At 33.0% G+C, this 15,087-nt stretch overlaps 2 protein-coding genes and 1 long non-coding RNA gene across 3 annotated transcripts; 2 read left to right on the plus strand and 1 right to left on the minus strand.

Moving 5' to 3' along the window:
• The first annotated feature begins 3,083 nt into the window (after positions 1-3,083).
• Positions 3,084-4,418, plus strand: LOC105765617 (protein EXORDIUM-like 3). The gene has a single exon (XM_012584809.2). It carries the CDS (start codon positions 3,171-3,173, stop codon positions 4,188-4,190), a length of 1,020 nt encoding a protein of 339 aa, XP_012440263.1. The 5' UTR covers positions 3,084-3,170; the 3' UTR covers positions 4,191-4,418.
• A 1,793-nt stretch (positions 4,419-6,211) lies between these two features.
• On the minus strand, positions 6,212-8,314 carry LOC105765618 (uncharacterized). The gene is made up of 2 exons (XR_001124842.2): positions 7,895-8,314; positions 6,212-7,105 (listed from the first exon to the last, which is right to left on the minus strand). It is a non-coding gene; the product is annotated as an uncharacterized LOC105765618 (long non-coding RNA).
• A 570-nt stretch (positions 8,315-8,884) lies between these two features.
• Positions 8,885-13,445, plus strand: LOC105765619 (uncharacterized). Its single transcript, XM_012584811.2, has 14 exons — positions 8,885-9,460; positions 9,567-9,700; positions 9,838-9,987; positions 10,095-10,206; positions 10,370-10,673; positions 10,944-11,157; positions 11,304-11,393; positions 11,530-11,785; positions 11,929-12,041; positions 12,201-12,299; positions 12,379-12,426; positions 12,519-12,629; positions 12,728-12,818; positions 12,913-13,445. The coding sequence occupies exons 1-14, from the start codon at positions 9,211-9,213 to the stop codon at positions 13,011-13,013; spliced, it is 2,073 nt and encodes a 690-aa protein (XP_012440265.1). The 5' UTR covers positions 8,885-9,210; the 3' UTR covers positions 13,014-13,445.
• Positions 13,446-15,087: the final 1,642 nt, after the last annotated feature.

The raw sequence follows: 15,087 nt of genomic DNA on the forward strand, positions 1-15,087 counted from the left end.
AACAATTTATTAACCTTTAGCGTAGCTTGCTCTATATATTATTTGACATTAGATAGTTACCATGGGTTTGAATTAAATTTAAAATTAATTCTAATTGGATTATTTAACAAAAGGTAATATTCTCTCAACACTGTTTTCTTCATCTACAAGGATCAAATCCATAAGTGAAGTGCTAATTTTTTATAGAATCAAAATTAAATTATAAATATTTACAAATATCAAAATGTGATTTTATTATTACACTAAATTACAAATTCACAAAATTTAAAGGGACTAAATTAAAATTTAAAATTTTACAATTTTGGGACGTACCAACTCATATAATTTAAAATATGATATTGCAAAATGCTCATTATTCTTACATCTCTAAATTTTATCATCTTAAATTAGTTTAACATTTCAATTTATTTTTAAAAAACAGAACTATATTATGTTTTTCAATTTTCTAAACACGTCTTTTTCCTTCTTAAACACGTCATTTTCCGACGTAAGTTTTTGGTGAAAGCAATGTAATTTATATCACTAAACTGAAGTAGATGCTTGTTGCGGAAAAAGTATTATAGAGATGTTTGTATTTTAATTATTTTTAAAAGAATAAGTAAATTAATTTTGTAGTTAGATAGAAAAATAAATTAATTTTTCTGTTAAAAATTTATATCTACTTTTACTTTTATAAACTAGTGACTGTAGGTTAGTACGAGACACACGTGATATGTCACATGAAGTTTGATTATTCCGTCAATCATGTCAATTTTTAATGGTAAAAATAAATGAAAATTTAATAAAAAATAAATTACTGTTTGATTAAATGAAATTTAATTATTTGTAGTTATGTTTCATGATGAAATTGATTTGGCAACGTAACAGCAGCACCTGACTCCGATCCATTTTAGCCACGTGGCAAGCTATAGACAAAGATGCAATGGCGGGTTCTAAATCCGTAAAATAAAGATCTAATTTCACATTTGATCCATTTACAATACCGAATTTAAGATTTAATCCCCTTACTTTTACTGGTAGATAAAAGAAATTACATTTCGGTTGAATGTTTATTTTTTTAATTAAAAAAATAACATAACGCATTAGAAAAGTTTACATATCAGTGAATAGTTAAGGGTGTTTATAAATAAATGTCATTTCAGTAATTTAACTAGAATAAAGTTGTCTGAAATTTGAACTAATTTTTTTTCTTCAAAATTTCAATCCATAAATTAGGTGAAATTAAAGTATAAAATTTAAATTTCAAATATTAGCATGATAAAAGAGACCAAAAGCTGATGACCAAAAGGAAAAGGGACCAAAAGAAAATTTAACATTTAAAAAAACTCGGTATGTACATGTTTTAGGCAAGACGGCCTCATGCTCCAAACATTCAAACAAACAATTGTACTAACTTCCAAAATTACCCTCATCCACCGTTTCCCGCGCTATTTGCTAACATAAAGTTAGTTGATCATATATTTTATAAAAAAATATAATGAAAAATCAAACCCCTAAGTTTACTTATTTTCTCATTGTAGTCTTAATTTTGTCAAATTTAATAAAATTATTTTTTACGGAAAACCTAATTAAATTATTAAAAATTAAAGGTATTGACTTGATAGCCAGCATTGGATTTTACGTTTACTTTGTTGCTAATGTGAATATTTTTTAAATTATGAATTTTGTTTATTTTTTAAAATTTTATGAAGTAATGAATTGTCAATATAATTAAAATTTCAACATTTCATTCAACTTTTTCATATGAAAATAATTGGTAAAAATATATTATAAGTCTCTGTATTCTTTGACAACTTGGATTTTAGTATATGTGTTTTATGTTTACAAAATTAACCCTTCAATTTATTAGATTTCAAAATTTAGGTCCAACTATTAACACTGTTAAAATTATTTTGTTAAGTTCAGGTTCATTATAATGTCATTTTAAATTACCAAGTGAGTATTTTTTATTTCAAAATGTTACACTAACGAAATTAACAAAAAAAATAGTGTTAATAGTTAAACTTAAATTTTAAAATTTGAAAAGCATATAAAATTTTAATGAATTTTAATATTTTTAAAATTTATGAAATTTATATGAATTTTGCATGAATTGTCATGTTAATATCATTAAAATTTACTATTTAAATTAAGTTTTTTATCAAAAAATAAATTGACTAAAATTTAGGACCAAAATGATAAAAAATAAATATTAATAGTTGAATTTATAATTATGCATAAAAAATTGATCATATCATAGATCAGATGAAGACGAATAACTCATGATGATCAAAATTGCCCCCACTCTGAACCTGTAGGCCCCGCTTTGCCTCTCTTCACTCTTTCACTTTAAAGAATCTATCTGTCCTCCATTACCCGCAACTCAATGCATCAGCAGCCCCCATCGAGAGTATAAAACTCTCTTTTTTTCCCCCTAAATTATCCTCAAGCCCCAAGAATGCAAAATGCAAAATTCAAAATATTATATATTTTTAGGTAAACTGCACTAAGTTTATGTTACAATTTAAAAATAAATTATAAAATAATTATTAAACGATTCAATAATTTTTATTAAATTATTAAATTATTTAAAATTTTTTATTTAAGTCATTAAGTTGTTATTATTTTTTTAAATTTTGACTGGATAGTTCTAATGGTTTGACGAATGGTATGGTGAATCAGTATCTATTACTCATTAATGAGTTAAAAGAACATACCTTAAATTCAAGTTGATTTGAGGTTAGTGTCAAATGATTAGAGATGAAAATTATTTAAATTTTTGTTTGTAGATTCATGACGTTCAAAACTATTTCATCAAAAAACATTGATTTGTAGAAAATGAGAATGAGAGCTTTCGATTGGTGTAAGTATTATGAACAAAGAAGGTTATACAACAATAATTTTAACTTTCTAGTTTCTAGTAACTTAAATGAAAACTTTCAAAATTCAATGACTATTTTGTAACTTTTAAAGTTAAGTAATTAAAATTTAAGCTTGCTAATAGTTTAATGACTTTATGTGTAATTTACACATTATATATTTTTACAAAATTTTAAATTTAAATTATTGAATCCCCTCTTCTTCTGTATATATAAAGCTTCTAATTCACCATCTCTCAAATGCTCGAGCAGTCTTGCATTTTATTTTCCCTTTTTTTTCCCCACACTTTTTTTTAAACCCATTTGATAAAAATGCACTGGGTTCTTCCAGTGTTGCTTGCCGTTATCGGAGTTACTGCACTGCTCGTTGTAACTCCGGTAAGTGGGTACCGTCCATGGCCGTACTTAAAACCCAACAGCTCCAACTTAATGTTCGGAGGCTCTAAGAAATTTGAGGGCTCATCGGAGTTTATCCATATGAGATATCATATGGGTCCAGTCCTTACTGCTAATATCACCATCCACCCAATCTGGTACGGCCGGTGGCAGAAATCCCAGAAGAAAATCATCCGTGAGTTCATCAACTCGATCTCCGCCGTTGATTCCAAACACCCTTCGGTGGCTGGGTGGTGGAAGACCGTACAGCTTTACACCGACCAAACGGGAGCCAACATTTCCCGTTCGGTGCTATTAGGTGAAGAGAAAAACGATCGTTTTTACTCCCACGGGAAATCCCTCACGCGCTTATCGATACAGTCCGTTATCAAAAGCGCTGTAACATCCCGTACGAAACCGTTACCGATCAATCCCAAAAGCGGGTTGTACCTCTTGCTCACCTCCGACGATGTGTACGTCGAAGATTTTTGCGGCCAAGTTTGTGGGTTCCATTACTTCACGTTCCCGTCAATCGTGGGGTACACGCTCCCGTATGCATGGGTGGGTAACTCCGCGAAGCTTTGCCCAGGAGTATGCGCTTACCCTTTCGCCGTACCTCAATACATGCCGGGGTTGAAGCCGTTAAAGTCACCCAACAGTGACGTTGGAGTTGACGGGATGATAAGTGTGATCGGACACGAAGTCGCCGAATTAGCAACCAACCCACTGGTTAACGCTTGGTACGCCGGTCAAGACCCGGTGGCTCCGGTGGAAATTGCGGATTTATGTGAGGGTATATATGGAACTGGAGGTGGTGGGTCTTATACAGGACAGTTATTGAATGATAAAGATGGTGCCACGTATAATATGAATGGGATCAGACGGAGGTACTTGGTTCAGTGGGTTTGGAACCATATTGTGAGTTATTGTACTGGGCCTAATGCTCTTGATCAGTAATTTTTATTTTCATTTTGTTTAATTTTTTTGAAACTTGTGATTTTGTCTTGGCATTTTGTCTTTGTCTCTTTTTTCTTTTTTCAGGTTTTTTTGGCCTTTGTGGGTTTTGGTCGGGTGGGTGTTGATGCATGATTAGTTAAGGTAGTTAAGTTTGTTAAATATGTGTACTTCTGTAGTAATAAGCTTTGATTCCTAATATACTATTTTCGTATACCGATAGTTTAGTTAGCCCGTTTGATTTGGTTTCTTCAATTTTCCTGGAAAATTCTCAGATTACCTAAAACCCATCATTTTCCTGGAAAACATCAGTAGCTTTTTATCATCTGCTTATAATTATGACTCAATGTGGTGGTGGTGTTAATAATTTCGGGAACTTTATAATATCGAAACCATCCTTTTGAAAGCATGGAAAAAGCAGTGAAAGCAACTCCCTTTTTTGTTTTCTCTTTTGGGTGGAGAAATCAAAGCTAGAGTTATCTAACATTTTCTTATGTCCGAGAAAATTAAACAGAAAACACGATCGTATCAAATCTGAATTCAAGCTCAAGCTCAATTTAATCAGAAAAGATCGAATATCCATACAAACATTTCAACCAAACTGTCCATTGATCTAAACCTGATCTAAACCTGTTAAGATGACATTATTAAGAATAATCACAAACCTTAAAATGAAATGATCAGTCCATGACTAATCACGAACGTTGAAATGATTAGTACATAATTAATATTCATGGAACATAAAAATATATCTTGATTGTATTTAAAAAATTAATAACTTGAAATTGATTTGAACAGTAGATGATGCAAATATGAAATAACTCAAATAATACAAAATCATTCAGCCAAAATCTATATTGACGTAAACAGTAAATCAATTTGAACCCGAAATTGATTTGAACTAGAGATGATATGACCATAAAATAACACGAACAAGTAAACTTGAAGTTACAAGATCTTGAAATGATCCAAATCTGTAATGGCTTAACTTGAAGAAAACTTGAGCCTCAGATCTGAATGATCAAAATTCAAAACAACTTTAACCCAAAACAACCTACACTCTAAGATAACTCAAACTCAAAATGAGAATTCGAATTGACCCGACACAACCCACTGAATTCTTTTCTTCTTCTGGTTGAAAAAAAAGGCCCAAACAAGTAAAGCTAAATATCATAAAAATAGAATCAATAAAGGGGAAAATTGAAGCTAACTCTAAAGAACAATGTGGTCATTGTCAAACTATCTCCAGAAAGCGATGCTGTCAGCAAGCAGGATTTAATCAAGCTATGGTTGCAGGCCATGATGTTAAAGAAAGGATCTACATATAGTAATTTCTAGTAAAAAAAGGGGCATAAACAGATCAGAATGTGAGAGACAGATGAAAGAGATAAAAATGACCAGCAATAAAAGAGCATTGCATGCCCATTAACTGATATTAATACCCTTACCAAAAACAAACGGTAATGGCTATAAATTTTTGCTTCTATTATACAACTGCACAATTATGGTGGCATAGCTGATGATTTACAATTGAAAACAACTCCACCAAAATAAGAAAGGTAGGCTCAACCAGTTTGAATGCACTCAGCAACAGTCTAACATGTAGATTTTATTGTTTGTAGAAGAGCTTTAAAACTTTGTAAATATATTAGGAGGGACTCATAGTTGCAGAACAAAGGATAACAGGAACCACCATCCATGTTTATTAATAATGTATCATTTCCTTATCTTTTTATCTATTTTTATTGCTATTTACTAATGGTATCTGTAGATTGAAAAACATAAGGGTTAATGTAATTTTTGGCTCTTGAACTTGGCAACTAAGTCTACTTTGTTACCTGTACGTTCTTTTTTTGTACCTAAACTTGGCAATTAGGTTCATGATCCTCCAATGAATAAGCAACAGGTACCTGAAGTAGGTAATTAGGTACCAAAGTGAACCAGATTGCCAAGTTCAGGGACCAAAATTTTTATTAACCCAAAAATAATGATACAAAAAATTCCATAAAAAATGAATGCAAAAATAAGCAACAGTGAAAATAGAGATATTTCTTGTGCAGGTAGGACAAAGTGAGATTATAAAACTCATCAGTCATTCAATATCAGTATTTAAAATTTACCCAACAAAAGGCAAATATTTGAACGAAACTCATGCTTAAAAGAATAGCAGAAATAATGGAGCATTTGAGGAAGGATCCACTTGGTTGATGTTTTCATTGACTGCCTGATGTACCACAACAGGCAAGAAGCAGAGATCATTGAAGTATCATGCAAAGCCAAACAATGAACAAACCAAGGTAAAATAATGGAGATAGGGAAATACATTTTCAAGCAACATCATTGGAGCATCATGAGGTTACTAACCGAAAAAAAGAAGAAGAAAAGAGAACTACCTTGAACAGATTATTCATTGACATAAACAGGTGACATTTTAGTTCCTTACATTAACGGCACATGGTCAAAGTACCATGGAGACTGCTGTACTAGGAGTCAGATTGCATGTTGGACACTTTACTCAAAAAATGAACAAATTAGTCCCTGTACGTTAAATTAAAGAGTTAACTAGTCCTTTCTGTTAAAGTTTTCATGCATTTCTACCATTAAAAATTGGTGTAACTGATAGAATAATCAGACAATTACACGTGACGTGTCATGTGTACCTCATGTTGAGGTACAAGGACCAGTTTTTAACAGTAGAATGGAAGAAATTTTTAATAGAAGTACCAGTTTGCTCTTTGATCTAACATACATGGACTATTTTGCTCATTTTTTAGTAGAAAGGGCAAAATGCAATCTAACTCCTAGTACAAAAGCCTCTATGGTACTTTTACCATGGCACATAGATTTAATAGAACACGAAAGAAATATCAAGCACCATGAAACTGAAGGCTATCTTTTGGGTGAATAATCGTGCAGTTCTGAAACATCAAAAAAAAGGGTAATTGTTGTTTAAAGGTATCGATGCAAACCAAGTAGACTTTGGCATATGTCTATCTTCATGGAAATGCAGACTTATTGTTTTTCATTTTGTAGTAAATGAAACCATTATACATTTTTTTCAGAGGTTAAAAAACTTTGTAAAGCAGTTATGCAGGCCCCAATTTTTAAAATGAAGCAGCAGATTACAAAAGCCTAACACAAGAAAGTAAACAAAGAGTGATGAATCTTTATATCCATGTATCCTTCTGACTAATGAGAGCCTAAACATTTCCGTATGGTGTCAGCTTTTACGAGTTGATAACATTTTTGGAACACAATGCATCATCAATGTTAGATCCATGACATTGAACCTTTTTTTGTCCTTAATAATCAGATATGACCTAAGGGCTTATTATATCATGAACCTGATTGATATGAAATGCTATGCTTCTTTTTTTCGTAAGGAGCAAGAGCAGGGGTTCTACAGGGATCAAACTCGAGACTGATATTACGGCGTCAACTGAAGTTGACAAAATGCTATGCTATGTTTCAATGGTAGAATTCAATCTGGAATTTGCTAATTCACTTTGACCACAATAATGACAACAACTGTTGCAATAATACAAAGATATTTCTTAAACAGAATGTACTCTTTCTCCTATATATATCTTCAAATATCAATCTCATTTTTACCTAAAACCAGGTTCGAACTTCAAATGACTAATCCAAAATTGCTATAAAATGAAATAAGTCTCAAGAACAATATGTGCGTTAATTTCTGGACATACCTGAAGTTTCAAGAACAATTCTTTCAAGAAATAATGAGCTCACCAAGACTCAATCAAGCCAGTAGCCAGTAGAAAAGCAATCTCATTTCTTCTCGGCTCAGAAACGCAGGTTCCTCGACCGGCGACCGCCCTATAATCTGACGCCCCTCTCTCTTTTTTCCCTTCTTCTTGGGCTGCCGCTTACGCTTGACTTGCGGGAGTTTTGATCGAAATTTAGGGTTTTCCGGGAGGCGAAGCGGCGATGATCGGGTTCGTCAGGGAAAGAGAGTGGATTTGTAGCGCCAGTTTCAGTTTAATTGGATAAACAGTAGACTGTTGGTTATTTCTCTTGTCTCCCCAAAAATCAACTATTTATGTTTATGTCCATCGTATTTTACTTTTTCTATTTTCTATTCTACCAAAATTCATTGAGTTACTGGGGCGGCCATGTAATCTTTATCATCTAAAATTTAAAAAATATTTTAATAGTTATTTATGGAAGTAAAACCGTTTGAATTTTACTTATTGTAATTGAGGAACCATTATTACTTAATTTTACGAATTATCAATATTCTTGTAATTTCTGTGTTCCAATTATATTTAAATTTAATATTTGATATTTAATCTTTAATTAAGTAATTCGATTTATCTATTTTATAAAATTATTAGTTAATTCAAATGGTTAAATATCATGAATTATCTCAATTAAAATACTCTCTTAAATTATTTCCATCCCAACCTTTCATGCTAACCTGAATTTTTTTAATATTAGAAGATGCTTTTAAAAAATTCCACTACGAGATTTTAATCAAAATAGTTAACTTAAAACTTTTAAACTAATTTATGTCAAATTAAAATAATAAAAGTTAAATCTCAATTTGAGAATAATAGAGGGAGCAGAATCTAAATTAGACCAAAAATATATCATTTTAAAATCAGTTATGACAGTTTTTTTTTGAGAGACGCACTCGTGGAGGAGAATACGACACGCGCCCTTTAGTAAACTGAGGCAGTGAGCAGGGAACGGCGAACACGAAGTTGTCCCACTGTCCGTTTTTCTTTTTCTTTTTTTTTTGTTTTCAGTTTTTGATTCTTCGGGATTCCTTTCTTCTTCCCTCCTCCACACAAAAAATAAAAATAAAAATAAATGAAATTCTTCCAAAGTTTTCCTCCTCCACAACAATTCCTTCTAGATTTGTTTTTGTTTGTTTCTTTGAAAAGCCAAATTCAATGCCAAAACCCTACCAATGGCTGTACGGCCCCCTCTCACTTTCTCTCCCCTTTTTACTTCCTAATAATAGATTTTCTCTTCTAACTTGGATGGACTCCGTTACTCCATGGCTCTCCTCTCTTTCTCTCGCTCTTTCACTCTCCTTTCCTCGCCATTTCACTTCTTTTCTCCTCGTTCAATCCGCCGTCGCCGTTCCTTCGTTTGCTCGCTTTCTGCTGCTACCGATGTCCGCTCTCGTTCCGCCGTTCTCTGGTTCAAACACGACCTCCGCCTCGACGATCACCCCGCTCTCTCCGCCGCTGAAACGCACCGTTTTGTTCTCCCTCTCTATGTCTTCGATCGCCGCATTCTCTCTCGTATGTCCTTAATTCACTCTTGTTGTTCTCTGTTTGTGATTCGATTAGTAAGTATCAAATTTCTTGGAAATTTATTAAAATTCGAAGTCGATTTTACTGTATTTAGGTTATTCTGATGATATGCTCGAGCTACTTCTCTTCGCATTGGAAGATTTGAGAAAGTCTTTGAAGGAACAAGGCTCCAATTTGATGATTCGATACGGCTGCGCTGAAAATGTCATTAAAGAGCTTGTAAAAGAGGTTGGTTTCTCTTAATTTTTTCTTTTGCAAAAAAGAAAGAATAAAAGAAGCAGCAACTTTCGGACTCTCTCTCTCTCTCTCTCTCTCTCTCTCTCTCTATATATATATATATAAATTGAAGCAGAAGGTATGAACAGGTGAAAGCTACGGATGTTTTTATCGAAGAAGAGGTAGAGTATGAAATGCGTCAGCTGATTGGAGTTGTCAAGAAGACATTGGAAACGTCTTCGTCTTTAGATTGGAATCTGGACATTGTCATGTGGAGAACTCCATTCTATGATGTTAAGGTGGCCAGGTTTTTTATTCTATTTGCAGTTGAATTTTTCTTGCATAACTTTAAATATGATTTTTGCCCCTCAACGTTTTCAGTGTATACTTATAATGTGCTGTACAGAATCTGAAGGAGCTGCCTGCATCATATAATGACTTTAAAAAACAGAAGTTACTACCAACTTCGCCTCTTTTTCCGGTCACATTACCTGTTGCAGAGACTGAGTTAGACTGGGGTAAGTTTCTGATTGTAATACTAAATGCTATTAATACTTATATTTGTTCTCAGTTTGGCCTCTTTTAAATGTTTTAATGCATTAGTGATAATTTGCAAAGGTTATTGATTTATATGTGACTGTGATTATGGCTACTGAACCTAATAATTGAAATATGAATCAGGTCCTCTTCCTACTTTTAGCGATCTTAAGGAATTTATCAAAGAGAAACTAGGAAAATCGAAAGAGAGTTGGAATTTGATGAAAGAGATGCCAGCTGAAGTCTTATTGAAGGAGAATTTGTCAAAATCATCTGGAACCATACCAAAAAGTTTGAATGACAAAAGCATTGAGCAAAGGAGACTTGATAAGTCTGTTTTTGTTACACGGAAAGGTGATGTTGTGGGTGGTGGAACAAACACTCTGCTGAATGCACTGGCTGCATACCTGAGATACTTGGAAGGAACAGCACGAGATGACTGGCAAGAGTATGTGATGAATTTACACCATCTAATACATTTTACTTGTGTCTTAAGATATTTTTGAGGATATAGGTTTAATTGTGTTTGAGCTATTGAGTGGTTTCAGGTATGGGGAACAAATTTGTACATGTGATTTCTTAATTCCTAGTTTATTCTCTCAGTTTGTGTTATATCTGTATGACATGGGAAGAATGTAATTGGAGGATGATGTAGGCAAATTTATATTGCCCTTTATGTTTTAATAAGCTAAATCTCCTGTTATTAAATTTGCTGTAGAGTACATGAAAGGTTACGCAATGCTGAAACTCGTGAAGGGGCCTCTTTTACTTCCCTTTTCGGTCCTGCTCTTTGTCTTGGCATCATATCTAGAAGGAGAGTGCATTATGAAGCTATCAAATATGAGAAAGAGCGAAATGCTGGATTCTTATCTCCATTTGGATATTCTGCAGCCAGTGTTGCTGCAGCCGCTGATGCTGTGTGCTCCATGGAGGTAATTGCTGCTTTATATTGGTATTTACCTGAATATAAATGCTCAGCTAATTATTCTTCTGAATGGTTTTGTTCTTTGTGATATCCATTGAAATCTAATGGTAGTGCAAGGCCTTAATAAAGCATTGTAGCTGACTTTGGGTGCAGTGGTTTTGGCTTTTGGCTCTAAAAAGTCAAGTAAGTAATGAAGGACTGTACTCTATACGGATTTGGAGGTGGCGTGGTCATCTAATTCAGGTTTGTCATCAACAACTGATTCATACTTTTGACATTTAAATCTGTAATGTAGTTTGCAGGATAAGGGACTTTATGCAACCTTGATGTACTCGAGTACTTTATATGTCTTGGTTATAGATTTCTGTAAATATTCCAGTATACAGTAGTTGGGCTCGAAGGTCCTGCTATTCTACTTGTGCATGGTTTTGGAGCCTTTTTGGAGCACTACCGTGACAATATAAATGCCATAGCTAAACATGGGAACCATGTTTGGGGCATCACAGTGTTGGGATTTGGCCAATCAGAAAAGCCAAACGTTGTGTATACTGAACTCCTATGGGCTGAAATGCTGAGAGATTTTATCATTGAAGTTGTGGGCGAGCCTGTGCATCTAGTGGGAAACTCAATTGGTGGTATGTTATCAATCCTAACCTATTTTTTTACCTTTCCTAAGGTGACTACTAGAATTTCTTACTCTCTAGCTGAAAATAGCTTATCTGTTTGACTCAACAATTTGTCATTCTTTTCTTTACCCATCCACTTATTCTATCTCCAGGTTATTTTGTCTCTATTGTTGCTAGCCTCTGGCCTTCTTTGGTCAAGTCTGTCATCCTTATGAACACTGCTGGCAATGTCATTCCTGAATTTTCTTCCCGCCGGTTTCCCAGTGTAAGTTTAGCCATATCATTTGGCAATTTATGTTTGTCTATCATGTTTATTCCCGCTCTTGTGCTGTTCGGTAAAAACTGAAAATGGAGGTTAAAATACAAGTTTTGTGGTTTTGAGTAATAGCCGCAGCATGTGATATTCAGTATATAAATGTTTCAGGAGAGGCAAACCTCAGCTGCTGCAAGGCTGGGTGCTCAACTCCTTTTATTCTATTTGAGATTGAATATCAGGAACACACTTAAAAATTTCTACCCCACTGTAAGGATCTTTCCATTGCTGCTTCCCGTATCATTTTGCACGTTGCTTGACTGATTTCAATGGCCTTTGACTTTTGCAGAAAACCAACCGAGCTGATGATTGGCTTATTAATGAAATGCTGAGGGCAGTATCCTCACTGTTATTTGAATTTCAAGACCATGTACACACACTATTATAATATCTTCTCCCTCTGAAAAAATGAACTTAACAAACTTTAAGTCCTATGATCCTGGTGTGACAGTGGTGCTGGAAAGTATTTTCAGCTTTGACCTCTCAATCCCTTTGAATTATCTCTTGGAAGGATACGAGGAAAAGGTTCTAATTCTGCAGGTAAATTCCCTCTATTAAGTAAAAAAGAAGTTTATAATCTCTCTCTACGGGTTTGTGGTCTTTTACTTACTGGTGTTTCAATCCGCATATCTTGTTAGGGAATGAAAGATCCACTCTTAGACTCAAAGGCCAAACTAGCCATGCTCAAAGAACATTGTACCGGTCTTGCAATAAGGGAATTGGACGCTGGTAATAAGCCTTCTATCCCCAAAATAACCTCGCATGCTCCCTTCTCTGTCATTCTCCCATGCTTTTACTGCTCCCCCGACTTTTAACATTTCAGGTCATTGCCCCCATGATGAGCAGCCACAAAAGGTGAATAGCATCGTCTGTGAATGGGTAGTAGCTGTTGAAAGAAAACTAACCGCAAACTCTTACTCGTAAGCACTTGGCATTCCTTCCAAAATAAGCCTCATTTTCTATTCTCAGAGCTCTGGTTCGTTAAATCCAGCTTACAAAATTGCTAAATTTGAAATTGAAGAATCTTTTATAGGCTAACATCTTACCGATTCAATTTGAAGTTAACGGTAATACATAAATCCTTGAAGCCGATTTGATTCATTATTTTAGAATTTGTGAATTCTGATAGGCAATTTGTGATGTTTCACTATAGTGCCAGTCAGTGACCATGGCAATGTCATTGCCATTTCTATTTCTCTTTAGGGATAATGATAGAATGGCATCTAAAGCTCATGTTTATAGTTCATGTCATATGTTCTTTTGTATTTTTGTGTCGTAATCATGCTTACAATATTATACCCTTAGATTTCAACACGTTAACAATTCATGTTATATAAATTTCGATAAGTTTGTAAATTTGTGTTCATGTTATTGATTTAGTATCGTTATGTTGTATCTTGTATTGTGCAATTATATCGTGTTTAAGTGAATTGGGCTGGGCTTATCATGTTTGGACCGAGTTTGAGTTGTAAATAGGGATGAGCGTTTGATCGAGTTGAATTGAGTGAAAAACTTTTTTGTCAAGTTGATTAGTACTATTTTGTCATCCTAACTCGATTTTAATTTTTTTTTTTCAAATTGAGTTGAGTGAAATGAAATTCGAATCGAAACAATAAAATTTTCAAGTTAAATTTAGAAAAAACTAAAGTGGCCATAAAATTTTGTTGACAATATGACTAAATTTTGAGTAAAACAATATATATATATATATATGAAAACTCTTTTGAAACAAAATAAGAGAAACAAAATTATTAGTATGATAAACTTGATTTAATAATTTACTTGTTCAAGGCCTCAAATTATGGATTTTTTCTATAAATTTATATTTTAGCATATTTGTATATTTTAAAGATTTTTTAATAATTTTAGAAATTTTAATTTTTGAATTTATTTATTTATAAATTTTGGAAAAAATATTTCAGAAATATTTTGAATTTTAGAAGAATATTTTGATTTTTTTTAAATTTAGAGGACCAATTTACATATTTTGAAAATATTAGGGATTTGAAGAGTATTTATATCAATTTATTATTTGAGTTGTAAATATAACTTATTCAAATTCAAAAATTAATTATTTAGTTGGTTCAAAAAATTGAATAATTTATTTAATTGAATTAATTTAAAATTCAAAAAATTAAATTATTTTACTCGAATCGAACTTTAATCACCTTTGAAAATTCTAATACAAGTCCAATTGGCCTTTACATTGTTTTGAGTTCATAAAAAGGATTAAGCTCGATAATGTCGACTGTTAGGGTGCCAGAAGGAAAAATAAGAAAATGACGCCATGACTCAACCACTTCTCTTCCAATTCCTGCCATATTATATAATAATCTCACGACAAGAGCATGACAAGAGCACGGCTACTACATGGGACAATGAGACAGAGGCCGGCCATTCTCAGCTAATAACGCGCATTCATGCTCCCGCTACGTCTCTTTGATGTAAACTGAGCCAAACTCGAATAGTGGAAAGCTTAAAATGTTTAGTTTGAGTTTAATTAAATATAAACTTTTAAGCTTGAGATTTAATCGGGTTACTTGAATTTGAGCTCGATTGAATTCATTTTTCAAATTTTGTATTCAAGATTAAATTTGAGCTTGATTAACCTTGTTCATATTCAAGCTCGAGCTCACTTGTATTTAAACTCTTTTTATAAGGTCAATTACACTTAAGGTTATTAAATTATTAATAAGTTTACGTTTTGGTCACTTATCTCCAAAATGTTACAAATTGGTCATTGAAATGTTTGAAAGTTTTCATTGAAGTCATTGAGCTATTAAAATCGTTGTTATATAGCCTTTTTTGCAACGCTTGCACCAAATAGAAGCTCTTCTTCCCTTTCTCTTCTATAATTTCGTTTTTTTTAATGAAATAACTTTAATCGCGAATCTACAAATCAAAATTCAAATAGCTTTCTTTTTTGATTTCTAACATTGACCATGAAATCGATTTGGATCTAAGGTTTTTTTCACTCATCGATGGGTACTAATTAGAC

Source organism: Gossypium raimondii, chromosome 12 (assembly GCF_025698545.1).
Source record: "Gossypium raimondii isolate GPD5lz chromosome 12, ASM2569854v1, whole genome shotgun sequence".
Lineage (NCBI taxonomy): Eukaryota > Viridiplantae > Streptophyta > Magnoliopsida > Malvales > Malvaceae > Gossypium > Gossypium raimondii.